This window comes from Narcine bancroftii, chromosome 2 (assembly GCF_036971445.1).
Source record: "Narcine bancroftii isolate sNarBan1 chromosome 2, sNarBan1.hap1, whole genome shotgun sequence".
Taxonomy (NCBI): Eukaryota; Metazoa; Chordata; class Chondrichthyes; order Torpediniformes; family Narcinidae; genus Narcine; species Narcine bancroftii.
Genome location: NC_091470.1, coordinates 170,025,214 through 170,039,865, shown reverse-complemented (window position 1 = coordinate 170,039,865; position 14,652 = coordinate 170,025,214). Strand labels below are relative to the sequence as shown.

The 14,652-nt window shown below is 42.6% G+C and overlaps 1 protein-coding gene across 8 annotated transcripts in view; it reads right to left on the bottom strand.

Annotated features, from left to right (window-relative positions):
* cep104 (centrosomal protein 104) overlaps positions 1–14,652 on the bottom strand; it is a 135,558-nt gene that overhangs the window by 62,740 nt on the left and 58,166 nt on the right. For all 8 annotated transcript variants that reach the window (XR_011351843.1, XM_069919061.1, XM_069919057.1 and 5 more), the window contains one exon: positions 6,737–6,913. Coding sequence is in view for 7 of the 8 variants with exons in the window: in XM_069919061.1 (XP_069775162.1) it covers positions 6,737–6,913 (177 nt within the window). In the remaining variant the exon portion in view is untranslated. The remainder of the gene's footprint in view (positions 1–6,736; positions 6,914–14,652) is intronic.

Sequence of the window (14,652 nt, the reverse complement as noted above, 5' to 3'; positions counted from 1 at the left end):
TCACATTATTTCTCCGGCTTTGATTTTGATAAATCCCTTCTTTGAATCCCCCAAACTACAAAAGAACTTTCCACTTTTTCCATTTTTTCTTTATTGCTTTCCACTTGATTTTGACATTCAGAAAAAGCTGTTTCAATTTTTAAAAAATTATCTTGTACAATATCAACAGATTTTATACATCTGTTAATATCACTCTTAACTAGTCATTTCTTGTTTCATAGTTGACATTTCTTCACACAAAGTATTCATTTTTATTTTCACATCCATAAATCCTTGGGTTATTTGAGTTGACATTTGTTTTGACATATTATCCATTTGAAAACCAATCCCTTCCAAAACATGAACACTGAGTCCAATCCAGATTCCATAGCCACTTTTTGAGGTCTACCTTCTGTAAGTACAGACTCCTCCTCCTCCTGGGCAAATTCCAACAAGGTTTCTCTTCAGTCACCATAGGTCCTCTGACTGTGCGGCTGCGGGTTTGGACACCCAGCCCACACTTTTTCCAAAACGTCCCGGATCCAGGATGCTCCGCGCATGCCCGGCAGAACCACCGGCTGTGCAGGGGCATCCTCCAACGCTACACTGCGCATCTCCGGGCCACCCAGCAATGTTGCGGGCTCACAGGCCCCTTTATCGGTCGGCTATGACCGAACTCACCAAAGTGCCGGCGCCATCTTGCAACTGCAGGATCGGTGCAGAGGTCAAACTTGAACGGGCAGGAGTCCTCTGAGGTTTGGAGACTCCCAACAACGACTCTGTGGATTCAGCTGTGCAGGTCGGCCTCAGATTGTCTATACTTTTATATGATAATTTCTTCTGAAGTTGAGTTTTAGATTTCTTCACATTAGTAGCCATGATGGATCACTGTTATTCAAAAAACTATAAATATTATTTTTAACCACTTTTGTACTCTTTAAAGTCAGGTATTTAATAATCCAGCTGGGGAAAGGTGGAACATACTTCTTTCTTCTATGCCATCTTGCCACATCCCCCTGTTACTCCATTCTTTACCAAAAAAGTTATATGCAGTTTTAGCAACACCAGGAACCTTTTGTTGTCAAAAATATCAGAAACTGTACTGCTCACCTCTTAATTTTATTCATGCCCGCTTTCAAGACATGCAGCTGCTACTGGAATGCACGTCTATCTCTGACATCTTCCAGAACTGATGAGGTTACTGAGCCATTTCAAACAGATTTGAGTCAATTTCAATGGGATCTTGCAGTCATGAAGTAGCCAAATTGGACAAGGACAAAGCAGACTTAATTCCCAATATATTAATTTTTAAACAATGTAATTCACGATTGCCCAGTAGTTAAAACATTACCCTTACTGTCAAGAGCAACTTTTAAAAATTCTAGTTTTCATTAATTATTTAATTCTTACGTGGCATGATAAAACGAAGAATTTTATTGATCAATTCCTTAAGCCCGATGAGCTGAACACCTATGCCTGCTTTGAAAATAATGCCTATGAGAATCCCTACAAAGGATGAGGACCTTGTGATATCTGTCTCATACAAGAGGGTGAACTCTCACAAGGTGTTAGGCCCTGACAGCGTAACTGGCAAAGTAATGAAAATCTGTGCCAACCAATCAGCCAGAGTGTGCACGGACATTTTTCATTTCTCACTTCTGCAGTCGGAGGTTCCCACCTCCTTCAAAAAGGCATCAATAATCTCAATGCCAAGAAGAGCAGAGGGACACCTCAAGGATCTGTGCTTAGCCCTCTGGTCTACTCACTATTCACCCATGACTGTGAGCTTAGCCCTCTGGTCTACTCACTATTCACCCATGACTGTGAGCTTAGCCCTCTGGTCTACTCACTATACACCAATGTCTGTGAGCTTAGCCCCCTGGTCTACTTCATTATTCACCCATGTCTGTGAGCTTAGCCCCCTGGTCTACTCACTATTCACCCATGACTGTGAGCTTAGCCCCCTGGTCTACACACTATTCACCCATGACTGTGAGCTTAGCCCCCTGGTCTACTCACTATTCACCCATGTCTGTGAGCTTAGCCCCCTGGTCTACTCACTATTCACCCATGACTGTGAGCTTAGCCCCCTGGTCTACTCACTATTCACCCATGACTGTGAGCTTAGCCCCCTGGTCTACTCACTATTCAGCCATGACTGTGAGCTTAGCCCCCTGGTCTACTCACTATTCACCCATGACTGTGAGCTTAGCCCCCTGGTCTACTCACTATTCAGCCATGACTGTGAGCTTAGCCCCCTGGTCTACTCACTATTCACCCATGACTGTGAGCTTAGCCCCCTGGTCTACTCACTATTAACCCATGACTGTGAGCTTAGCCCCCTGGTCTACTCACTATTCACCCATGACTGTGTGGCTAGGCTCAATTCCAATTCTATCTACACATTTGCCGATGACACCATGTCTGTCAGCAGAATCACAGTTGGCACTGAGGAAGCATACAGGAGGGAGAGGTATCAGGTACTTGAAGGATGTCACACCAACAACCTTGCAATCAATGTTAGCAAAACCAAGAAGCTAATTGTGGACTTCAAGAGGAAGTCAAGAGAACACAAACTCGACCTCATCAAGGGGTCAGCAGCGGAGAGGATCAATAACTTCAAACTCCTGGGTGTCAACATCTCTGAGGATCTGGCCTGCAGCTTCCATGTCGATACAATCAAGATGGCAGCTCTCCAGCAGCTATACTTGGGAGGTGTCTGAGGTGATACAATATTACATGGAAGACTCTTGAAAACTTCGACCGGTGTATTGTGGAGAGTATTCTGGCTGATTTCATCACTGTCTGATAAGGAGATGCCAACGCTCAGGACAACAAAAAAAACTCCAGAGGATTGTGAACTCGGCCTGTGACATCACAGGCTCCAGTCTTTATTCCATCGAAGACATCTACAAGAGGCAATATCTTAAGAAGCAGCCTCTATCCTCAAGGAACTCACCACCCACACCATGCCCTCTTCGGTCTGCTACCATCAGAAGAGAGGTACAGGACTCTGAAGATGAGCACTCTGTGGCACAAGGACAGTGTCTTCCCTGCTGCCATCAGATTCCCGAATAATCAATGAATCACAGACACTGTACTTTAAAAAAAATTATTTTATGATGCTACAATAAATTCTGATTTTGAACTGTAGCCCAGTAACTTAAACCATCATATTGCTGCATTCAAGAATCTCACTCCTTGGCAATCAAAATCAACCTCATTAATTAGCCAGTTCTGATAAATTAGTCAGGATTTTCCTGCAGTATTCTTTACTCGCCAAGTGTGAAATTACAGTGCACTGCAGATGTAACTTATTCTGGTGTCATCATTGATACAATTTCACAGATTTCCTAAAAATCACCTTCCTAATTCCTTGGAGAAATTTTGCTTGCTGTTTAATGGTCCAAAAATTCACTGAATGGATGGCAGTTATCAGAAAATCCTCAGTTGTAAGTATATATTATCTGTAGCTGCCATCCTTCTTTACAGATTGAGCTGAGCTTTTGCCAGAGGTTCAGGACTCCTTGCTCAACTGCAGCCTATCATGGTAGACACGAAAATGCACATAACTGTCAATTTTGAAGTAATTTTGGGGCAATAAAATGACTAGTTATTATAGTGAAAGGAACTCGTACGGCACTGCATTTTCATGATCACTTTAACCATCCTCAGACCAATGCTGCATACTAACAGATCAGCGTGCAGCTTTCAAGGAAATAAACCATTGGACTAGCTTTGAATTGAAAACTGTACCAAGATGCAGAAAAAAATTTAAAAAGAGCAAAATAGTGTCAGAAAGTACTGTTAAAAGTACATGGGATGTGATGAAGTAGGTTTGTGAGATCAAGCGATCAAGTTTTATTAATGAGAGATCCATCCAGAATCCACAAACAGGGAAGAAACTGTCCTTTTATCCAATGGTGTTTTGAAACTTCTGCATTTTCTGCCAGACAGGAGGTGGAAAAAGAGTATGAACTGGGTATAACGAGTCTCATCATATCCTTGCAAGGTTCTCAAGGCAATAGGAAGTGCAGATCAGCCATTCTCAACTGGGGCCATACGCCACCCACCCCCACCGGGGGCCAAAGAACATTTATGTAGTTGTTTGGAGAGAAGTATGGAAGAAGCATACTAAATTTGACTGCTTCACAGGGAAGGAGAACCATAAACTTTGAGCAAAGTTAGCCATGGCTAAAAAAAAAAGGCTGAGAATGACTAGTATAAGTGGAGTGGAGTCAATGGAGAAGAGATTGGTTTGCGATGGTCTGAACTGCATTCACAACTCACTGCAGTTTCTTGCAGACTTGACGAGAGCAGTTCTTAATCCAAGCTGAGATGCTTCCAGGCAGATGCATCAAAGAAAGCATCCCATGAAAGTGAGTAAGAGACGCTGGAGACTACAGAAAAAAGACCAGATTTTCTTTGTGTAACAGTCACCTTTTTAACCAAATTCTTTGCACGTATTAGCCCTGCATTTTGTTTGAGCAATTCACTTAAATAAATAGACGGTTGCTTAACAGTATTAGAGCGCATAAAAAGTATGAATTAAGTTTTTCATACAGATAGGATGAATTTCCTGTTTCATTGACATAACATTCTATGAATTAAGATCTCAAAAAAATAGATTTAAATGCACAAGATACAAAAACCTCAAGTGCCATTTGCCCCCTTCCCTGTGAGAATGTCCAATCCATATTTGAATAATCCTTCCAAAGTTCTGGAATACACTTCTGAGGTTTTCACTGCTTACATCAATTCAAGACGAGTATAGGTTTTTGGTTCTCCATGAATATTTTCTAAAAGCATGTCACTTATGTAAGCACTAGATTCCCTTTTCATTTGGATGTGAGAAATACAAGTCAAGGCCAAACTCCCCATCAGTATTATTTAGTTTGCCAGTGGTGACTGGAATCTCAGCACATGACCTCAAATATAACTCTTGCACCAACAATGTTGCAATTCTTGCTGGCTTTCTCTCAAATGACACTTAGGTACTAAAATTGATCTGGCCTCGAATTTTTGAAAAATTTGATAGTTTTAAATCTTTTACCAACCACCCCCTTCCTCCCACTGCAATTCCTTCTCAGGGTTATTAGCTGTTTAGATGCAAAGAAAAATTATGACACTAAAAAAAAATCATAAGGGACAGGATACTTTTGAATTATTCCAGTAATTCCAGTCAAGGTTTTATAATTCAGGCTGCAACAGAACAAAATCTAAAACAGAGATAGCTAGAATATGTTCAGTATTCTACAGTCTTTCTTCTATTAAATATCCAATATTTTAATACATACTCCAACTTGAAGCGTAAACACGAAATCTTTCAGAATCCCAAAAAAGGCAGAAACATTTCTCCTGCCATCTCCCAGACACTTTTCTTGGATAAAAAGCCACAGCCTTCTTGCAGATGGAGAGAGCAAGGTCATCAACTACAAGTTACTCCAAACCAAGTTATCCTGAAGTCCTATCCCAAGAATATCCAGATCACCTTTCACATCTGTGACAACCAGAATCGTTCAATTTGGAACAAGTTTTAAAAATATTGCCTTTATCATTTTTAATATTAACTCATCAATTCAAGATATTGAAGCTAAAAACACCTTCTTTCTGGTAGACAACTATGCTTATTGGCTTGAATAGGAACAGAGCTTTGCTTTTACTAGGAGGTTCTAAACTCGGTTTTCCAATCTGTCCAAAATCACACAGCCCTACGAATTTCACAAGGAGCTCACCAGAAAAGGGGCAAAATATGCAACTAACAGCTTAAATAACAATGGCACCAAAAACCCAAGATCTCTGCTGAACTACACAAGTTCCAAAATTTGGATTAAAAAATCTGCTCGAACAACTTTGTAAAGTTCTAATTTGGATTCACTGTAAATTGCTGATTTTAAAAGCAACTTGTACATTGTGGATAACAGTTTCAAAAGTTGAATTTATGTGGCACTGTCCCACCCCCGCCAAAGACAGACATACCTGGGTCAATTGTAAAGGCCTGAGATCTTGGAAAGTCTGCAAGTCACTTCACAAGTTGCTACAGAAAGCAATAATATGATTGAACCCCATCCCCCCCCCCCCCCCACCCCCAGAATACAACTAAGATTAAACTGTTCTGATTTCAAATTGACAACTTTTCAAGTGAAATGGTTAGAAACACAAATTGTTACTTCTCTTGGCATGGATTGATTTATCAAATTACAGATCAGCTGTTCTCCATTTTGATCCACCAAAAAGGAAGATGCAACTTCCCCATTAAAAAAATCATTCGATATGTAAGCCCTAATAACTGCTGAAGACTGCATTTAAATATTTGGTCAGTAATAGGTCAAAATTTTGGTACGGAATGAAAAACTCTCCGTTAAGCCTACAGGATCATAGAAAAGACCTAAAAGGATCATCCTTGAAAATGAACTATTCAAAAGTATTAATAGGAAACCAATTATATTTTCATATATGCAGACAAATGACTACAAGTTAATGCATTAACTTATTTATAAGGTGCATTACTGTTTTAAATTGACAGCAATTTTCTGAATGTGTTCTATTACTTGTGTAATATATTACAATTAATATATTCAGACCATTATGCAAGATTTTTAATATCCAACTCTTTGCCCTTACAAGACTGGTTTGAAAGTAAGAAAGGGAGAAAATATGCACACTTTTAATGAGATGTTACCCCTTTGTTTTTTGTATTTAATTTTACAGGAAGGTTAACCAGAGGTTTTAGTTGATGCTACGGGATTTCACTTACCTTCATGACATTGTCTGTGGTGAAGCCACTATCCTCCGTGCCCAACTCCTTCAGTAAACGCTCCACTAATTCAATCTGATTAATTACCAAGCGGACTGGAATGTGTGGCTTCAGACGCTGCACCAACTGGGGTGGGATGATCTGAAATGGTCGTACTTCTTTAAGCAGTGCCATTTCCTGACAGGAAAAATAGTCACTCAATTTTAAATTGTGACGCTTCAAAGTTGTCTGATTGAGGACACCGCACATAGTTACAATCACAACATAAACAGCAATCAACAAATTTTAAGAAAACATCAATTATCTATAAAAAATCATTGCAACAGCCACAGAGTTCGGAGGATCATTTCAGGACTGTTCAGATTTACTTGATCTGGCACCAACTTTCACCGCTAATAATGAACATACAGTTACCACCGCATGATTCAGGTGCATGATGTAAAGTTACATTTTTTAAATCAATGCTTTCTCAGTGGCATCCAATTATTTTACCAGATCAATCAGTTTTATATCAAAATATTTCATCCAGGACATAGCTTCGTCCGCGAAGCCAAGCCAAAGACAGGCCCTCGATGTGCTGACTCATATATTCTTTAAAACCCACCCTACCCCATAACCCTCGATTTTCCTTTCATTCACGTGCAAGAGTCTCTTAAATACCTTTAATATTTCAGCCTCCACCACCATCCCCAGCAAGGCATTCCATGCACCCACAACTCCCTGGATAAAATACTTACCCCTGATGTCTCCCCTAAACGTTCCTCCCTTAACTTTGTGCACATGTCCTCTGGTGTTTGCTGATACTGCCCTGGGAAAAAGGTGCTAGGTGTCCACCCTATCTACACCTCTTATCCTTCTATGCTCCAAAGTAGTCCCAGTTTCATAAGACTCGTTTTCTAATCCAAGCAACATCCTGATGAATCTCCTCTGACTCCATTCCATTGCTTCCACATCCTTCCAGACCAGAATTGAACACAATACTCGAAGTGTGGGATCTTACCAGAGTTTTGTAGAGATGCAACAATTCCCTTAGGCGTAATGGAAAGGGAAGACAGTATTATCATATTGTGCTTGACTGCATTACAGATTAACTCTGAATGACACAGCATAGACACAGGCCCTGTGGGCTACTGAATCCATGGCCACCAACAAAAACCCATTAAATCCAATTCCATCTTCCTCGGTCCAACGATTTCATTCATGCTACCCTCCCTTCCTTCCCCATCCAGATTCTACAATTCCCACACTAGGGACAAATTACAATGGCCAATTCATCTACCAACTTGCACTTGCTTGCAATGAAGGAAAATGGAGCACCTGGAGGTAATCCACATGATCACAAGACCATGAAGAATACCAGAGGCCAGGTTTGAACCAATGTAATTCAAGATGGCAAGGTAGTTTCCTCACTTTGTCATCCTAATTGCTGTAAAGTGATATGAATTGATCAGAGGTTAAACATTTCTTGTAATGTCCTCTGACATGGAAATATTGCAGAAGATTAGAACGACAAGTGCTGAATTCTCCCAATAAATGTTTCCCAAACCCAACTTCTCACACAAGTAGGGGGGTCCCTCTTCAAGCATGATTTAAGAATGTTTTAATAAAAGTGCAAATATTTGAATATTGTTCCAAACAAAACAAAGCTAAATATTCCCCCCAAAAAAAACTCAATTTATTTAAGACAAATGCGTACCGTAGACAGTTTAAGTTTGTCACAAAATACCTCATTCAATGAGAAGCATTCTTCTACATACCAATCAACATTTATCTCTGGCATTACAAACTGTGTGTAGAGCACAGAATACATGATTACCATGAAAAGAAGTCAATTAAGCACCAAACAAGGGCATCATGGGAGCATTGGTATGGGGTTCATTCAGGAGCTGATGCCCGCCAGATATCTTTAAGGCGGTTGGTGCATTTCCCAATTTTTAAGCCTTCTTCCCAATGGAAGAAGGGAAAAGAGAGTGTCCCTGGGGTGTGATGGGGGTCATTGGGTAGGATGACTGCCTTTCCAAGGCAGGAGAGGTTGATGGAATCCATGGAGGGAAGTTTACATTATATCTGCATTCACTGCCTTCTGTAGTTTCTTCTGATCTTGAGCATGTGATGCATCCATCAAATATACTTTCCTTGGTGCACCTACAAAAGTTGAGGGGCAAGGGAGTCATGCCAAACTTCTTTAGTCTTGCAGAAAAGTAAAACCATCAATTTGCTTGTCCCAGGTCAGGGCATTAGACATTTATTTAGAACTTGAAGCCTTCACTCTTCATCTTCAACTCTATTAAGACCCTGCCCCCTCTCTTAGTCAATGATAATCTACTTTGTCCCAATGATATTGGGGGGTGGGGGTTGGGGAAAGAGAGAGAGATTTTTATCTTGGCACTATGTCCAATGGACTTTCAATCCCTTTCCTACATTCCATTTCATCATTATTTATTACTTAGCCCACTACTGTCATCAACAAATTTGAACATGGAGTTGTAATGTTGTTCAGCTGTATTCGTTGGTGTCGAGGGAGCGTAGCAGTGAACCGAGTACACAACCTTTAGGACCTTTACCATGATCGTGGAAATGTTCTTATCCATCCTCACTGTTACACAGGAAGCCAAGGATCCACTTGCATGGGGTGATGGGGGCTCCTGAGTCCTATATAGACTAGAGTTGATGCAAGTCCTGACCAGACTCTCAAAACACTTTATATACTGGCTGTCAAAGAAGTAAATGCTTATTCGTTGTGCCCAATTAAAATATGATCACTTACTCTTGAAAGAATACTTAATGCCCAGGTCTCTGGGTAAGTATAGCTTATATCTCAATGCTTAAAGCTTTTACTGTTAGAATTAGAAGGCAGCTTATAATCATAAAATGGTTAAAATCATAGTGTGGCATAAAATGGCTGAACTCATTTTGCAAACTGTAGAAAATAGGTTGTGGACCTTGTCAAGACAGATAAAAATGCATAAACATTATTAAAATTGTATTCTTCAGGGTAATGTTGATTATTCACCAGACAAGAAAACATACCATTCTTTTGTCTAAGATAAACACCAGAAAATAGAGCTAAGAACATGCTTTTTTAATGATAAAATGATGTAATGCAAAGGTGGGAGTCACTTCTACGCCTTAACCATTTGAAATTATATAAATATAGAATGAAATCTCTGTATCTTTGGAAAGAGAGCTAAAGATTTCAGACAGGAATCAGAAATTGACATCTCCTGATTAGCCCTACTCCCATATATGAACTGACTATTACTGAAATAAAGATCTGTGTGCTTATGTGATATTTTGCTCCGTGTGTGTTCTATTCTGTTGTCTAATTTCATTTTAGTGGAGGTTGACTTCCACAGTTTTCCAAATTGTGCTGGCAGAATATGCAATACATAAACAAAATATCTACAAATGCATTAGACAGAAATGCATACATGTTCAAATGAAGACAGAAAATGGCATTACTAATAGGAAATAACAATTTCAAAAGCAAAATTTCAAAGCATCAATTTATAACAAAAGGCCCAATTTCAACATGGCTCAACCCTAAAAGTTAAGGATTAATGACCATGCAAGATTTGTGCAAATCAGTGGTGAAAGGACAATTTTGTAACAATGAAAAGTGCTATTTAAAATAATCATACAGATTGGTCAGAGAAATGAAGGTTTATTTTTGCAGCAATATTTTGATTTGGTTAAGAATAGGAAAATAGCAGATGGAAATTAAAGAAAAATTGTCTCATGGGCATTTCATTACTCACTGATTAAATGATCAATATGGTTGTACAAATACAGCTCTCAAGCTTCATTGCAAAGTTTGATTTGAAAGTAAACATTAAATTAATTGCTCATGATTTCAATAAATCTCTCAGGTGCACAATTTAACACTAAATTGTTGAAATGATTGTTCCCTTGTGTTCATCTATGAAATAAATCAGAGCTTAAAATGACAATGCAATCATACAGTACACCACTTTGCCAGCAGACAAGACACACGTTGTCAGCAGTTGAGCTTTTAATATGCTTTTAATAAAAGTCTGGAAAAACAACCAACTGAAAAACCTCACAAAGATAAGCGTGAACAGAGCCGTTGTCATACCCACACTCCTGTTCGGCTCCGAATCATGGGTCCTCTACCGGCATCACCTATGGCTCCTAGAATGCTTCCACCAGCGTTGTCTCCGCTCCATCCACAACATTCATTGGAGCGCTTTCATCCCTAACGTCGAAATACTCGAGATGGCAGAGGTCGACAGCATCGAGTCCACGCTGCTGAAGATCCAGCTGCGCTGGGTGGGTCACGTCTCCAGAATGGAGGACCATCGCCTTCCCAAGATCGTGTTATATGGCGAGCTCTCCACTGGCCACTGGCCACCGTGACAGAGGTGCACCAAAGAAGAGGTACAAGGACTGCCTAAAGAAATCTCTTGGTGCCTGCCACATTGACCACCGCCAGTGGGCTGATATCGCCTCCAACCGTGCATCTTGGCGCCTCCTTTGAAGAAGACCGCAGAGCCCACCTCACTGACAAAAGGCAAAGGAGGAAAAACCCAACACCCAACCCCAACCAACCAATTTTCCCCTGCAACCGCTGCAACCGTGTCTGCCTGTCCCGCATCAGACTTGTCAGCCACAAACGAGCCTGCAGCTGACGTGGACATTTACCCCCTCCATAAATCTTCGTCCGCGAAGCCAAGCCAAAGAAGAAGAATATGATGCACACAATTACTAAAATCACATCAGTCACCATCTTACAAGCAAGAGTGATGAAGAAACAGTCTCATTCAGTCAAACCTATTAGTACAACCCGTTCCACATTTCTTTGTTCAGTGAGGTTTTTGTTTGAATTTTTGAATATTTGTGACATTAGGTAGAATATTAAATTATTTTATTCCTATTTTAACTTTTCATTAAAAAGATCTGAACATATGGATCTTGAGAACAATAGTTCCACAAAATTGTTTTTGGAATGGATCAGAATTTAGAGTCAAGTCATGAAGTTCAGTGTAATTTGGCAGCATTATAGTGGAAATGTTCATATTCTAACCATCTTACAATATGACTATAAAAATACGGTGTTGCATGCACACGACGTGAAGTGTGGAGTAAAAACGACACACACACACAATCTAGGTTGAAGACTGATTTATTGCTCTGCCAGCCCTGCCTCTGACAACAGGAGTGACAGTCCAGCATTCCCACAGGACACACGGGATGATGGCTGTTGGTCCCTGCGGGGCTCTCACAAGCGTTGCGTTCACGAGCCATTTTATGAGCCAGGCCACGACATGATCCCCCCACCCCGAACAAGTGATCGGATTGTCTGTTGCCACTTTGGATGGCCTATCTCTGCGTCACAGGGGCCGAGTCTCGACTGGCTGGCTAATGTTTACATGGACTGGTTTCAGGCGGTCGAGGGTGAATGTTTCCCGTTTGCTAGCAGTGACCAATACACATGTCAACCTATTATGTACAGTCCCTCATATGGCCGTTGGAGGGGTGCCCAGTGCACTCCCCTTCATACAAAAACATATTTGCAGGTGTGCAAATATTTGGGGATGTAAGATTTGGGCTGGCCATGCAGCAGGGGCTGTGGGGGGTGGCTAGGGTACCCTGTCTTTCCCGCAGCTGTTTCAGTGCTACTGTGTGGGTTTCTGGAGCCTTGGCAGTGGCCAAGAACTCCCCCAGAATACCAAGGGTGCTCTGTAGACCATTTCTGCTGCAGAGGCATTAAAGTCCTCTTTCAGCGTGGTGCTTATCCCCAGTAGGACCCAAGGCAGTTAGTCTGCCTAGTTGGGCCTCTTGAGCCGGGCCATCAGAGCTGCTTTTAAGTGTCTGTGGAACCACTCCACCAACCCGTTGGCCTGCGGGTGAAATGCTGTGGTATGGTGGAGTTGGGATCCCAACAGTTTGGCCAGCCCAGAGCCCAGAGGTAAACCTCCTTGTTGGAGGTGAGATGTTCCGGGATTCCGAACCTGAACAGTCAGGTATTGATTAGTGCCCTGGCGCAGGTCTCCGTGGTCGTGTCGGCCATTGGGACAGCCTCCGGCCACCTCGTGGTGCAGGCAACCATAGTGAGGAGGTATCTCACTTCTCGGGACACTGGAAGTGGCCCCACAATGTCGACTTGTATGTGGCTGAACCTACACCACGCTGTCAGGGGTGTTGACAACATCCTCTAGCCGCAGCCCAGAAAATGCCGTCTTATATGCCAGGATCTCAGGGTTGTCATGTTGTGCCCCGGCTAGGGCTGAATAGTCTATGCCCTGGGATAGAGCATGGACGGACTCTATGGCGGGATGGGAGAGTGATCACGTTGCTCTTGCCAGCAATGTATTGGATGTCCATGGTGAATTCTGATACGGAGGAAAGGTGCCTCTGCTGCCTGGCCGACCACAGGTCAGACACTTTGTGGAAGGCAAAAGTCAGTGGTTTGTGGTCTGTGAAGATCTTGAATTGTCTGCTTTCCAGGAGGTATCAGAAGTGCCTGACTGCCACGTACAACATTAATAACTCCCGGTCAAAGGTGGCTGGATGTGCCTGCTAAAAAAGGCTAAGGACTACCAATGCCCGCCGATCAGCTGTTCGAGGACCCCTCCGACCGCTGTGCTGATGGCATCCACCATGAGAGCGATTGGCACCTCTGGCCTGGGGTGAACTAGAAGAGTGGCATTAACCAAGAGCGTCCTTCACCTTCTGGAATACCTCCGAGGCCTCCCCATCCCAGGCAATGTTTTTATTTTACTATACCATGAGCACGAAAATGATGCAAGCTGCTGCCAGTATAAATTAATGGTATAAGTTAATCATACCGGTGAACTCCTGTAGCCCTTTCACGGTCCAGGGTCTCGTGAACCGCCAAAGGACCTCCACCATCTTGGGCAGTGGTTTTGCCCCATACCTGTCAATTCGATGCCTGAGGAAGTCAACTGGGTCCTGCCTGAACTGACACTTGGCAGGGTTGATGGTCAGCCTGAACCCCTGCAGATGGGTAAATAGTTGTTTGAGGTGGGCCGTGTGATCTGAATGGTTGCAGCTGGAAAAAAGGATATTATCCAGGTAGATGAACCGAAAGGGAGGTCCCGGCCCACCATATCCATCAGTCATTGAACAGTATGAGCAGCATTCTTCAGCCTGAAGGGCATCCTCATGAATTCGAACAGGCCGAAGGGGGTGATTATGGCGGTTTTGGGTATGTCCTTGGCATGTACTGGGATTTGATGATAGCCCCTGACTAAATCAACCTTCAAAAACACCCATGCCCTTGTAGGTTGGCGGTAAAATCTTGGATATGGCGCATGGGAGATCTGTTCAGTGGGGTAGCCTCATTGAGGCGTCTGTAATCAGCACACAGCCTCCCTCCTGCTGCCTTTGGGTCCATGTGAAAGGGAGTGTTCCAGGTGCTATTCCACCTCTGCACTATCCCCAACTCTTACATTTTCTTAAATTCCTCTTTGGCGAGGGCATTTCTCGTGCCCTGGCATGGAGTGGGGGGGGGGGGGGGGGTGGTGGTCATCAATTAGGATGTGGTGTTTTGGTTCTGCGGAGAATTGTGGCATCACGATTGCATGGAACTCCACCAGGAAGCGTGTGTGTAGGTATCGTCATACAGTACAACGGAGTCGAGGTGGGGACCAATAGTTTGGCTTCCTCCAGGGGCATCGTTTGAAAAGTTCTGGCATGCATCAAATGCTGCCCTTTCACGTCTACCAGCAGGCAGTGGGGGCATAGGAAATTGGCTCCCAGGAGAGGCTGCGCCACTACTGCGACAGTGAAAAGTCCACTAAATTGGTGGCCAGCAAATCATAGGAGGATGGCGCGGGGGCCGTAAGTTCATATAGAACTGCTGTTCTCTGCCCTCAATGCTGGGTCGGCTGTCGTAGGCTGTGGCGGGGGTTTTGGGGGGGGGAAAACACATT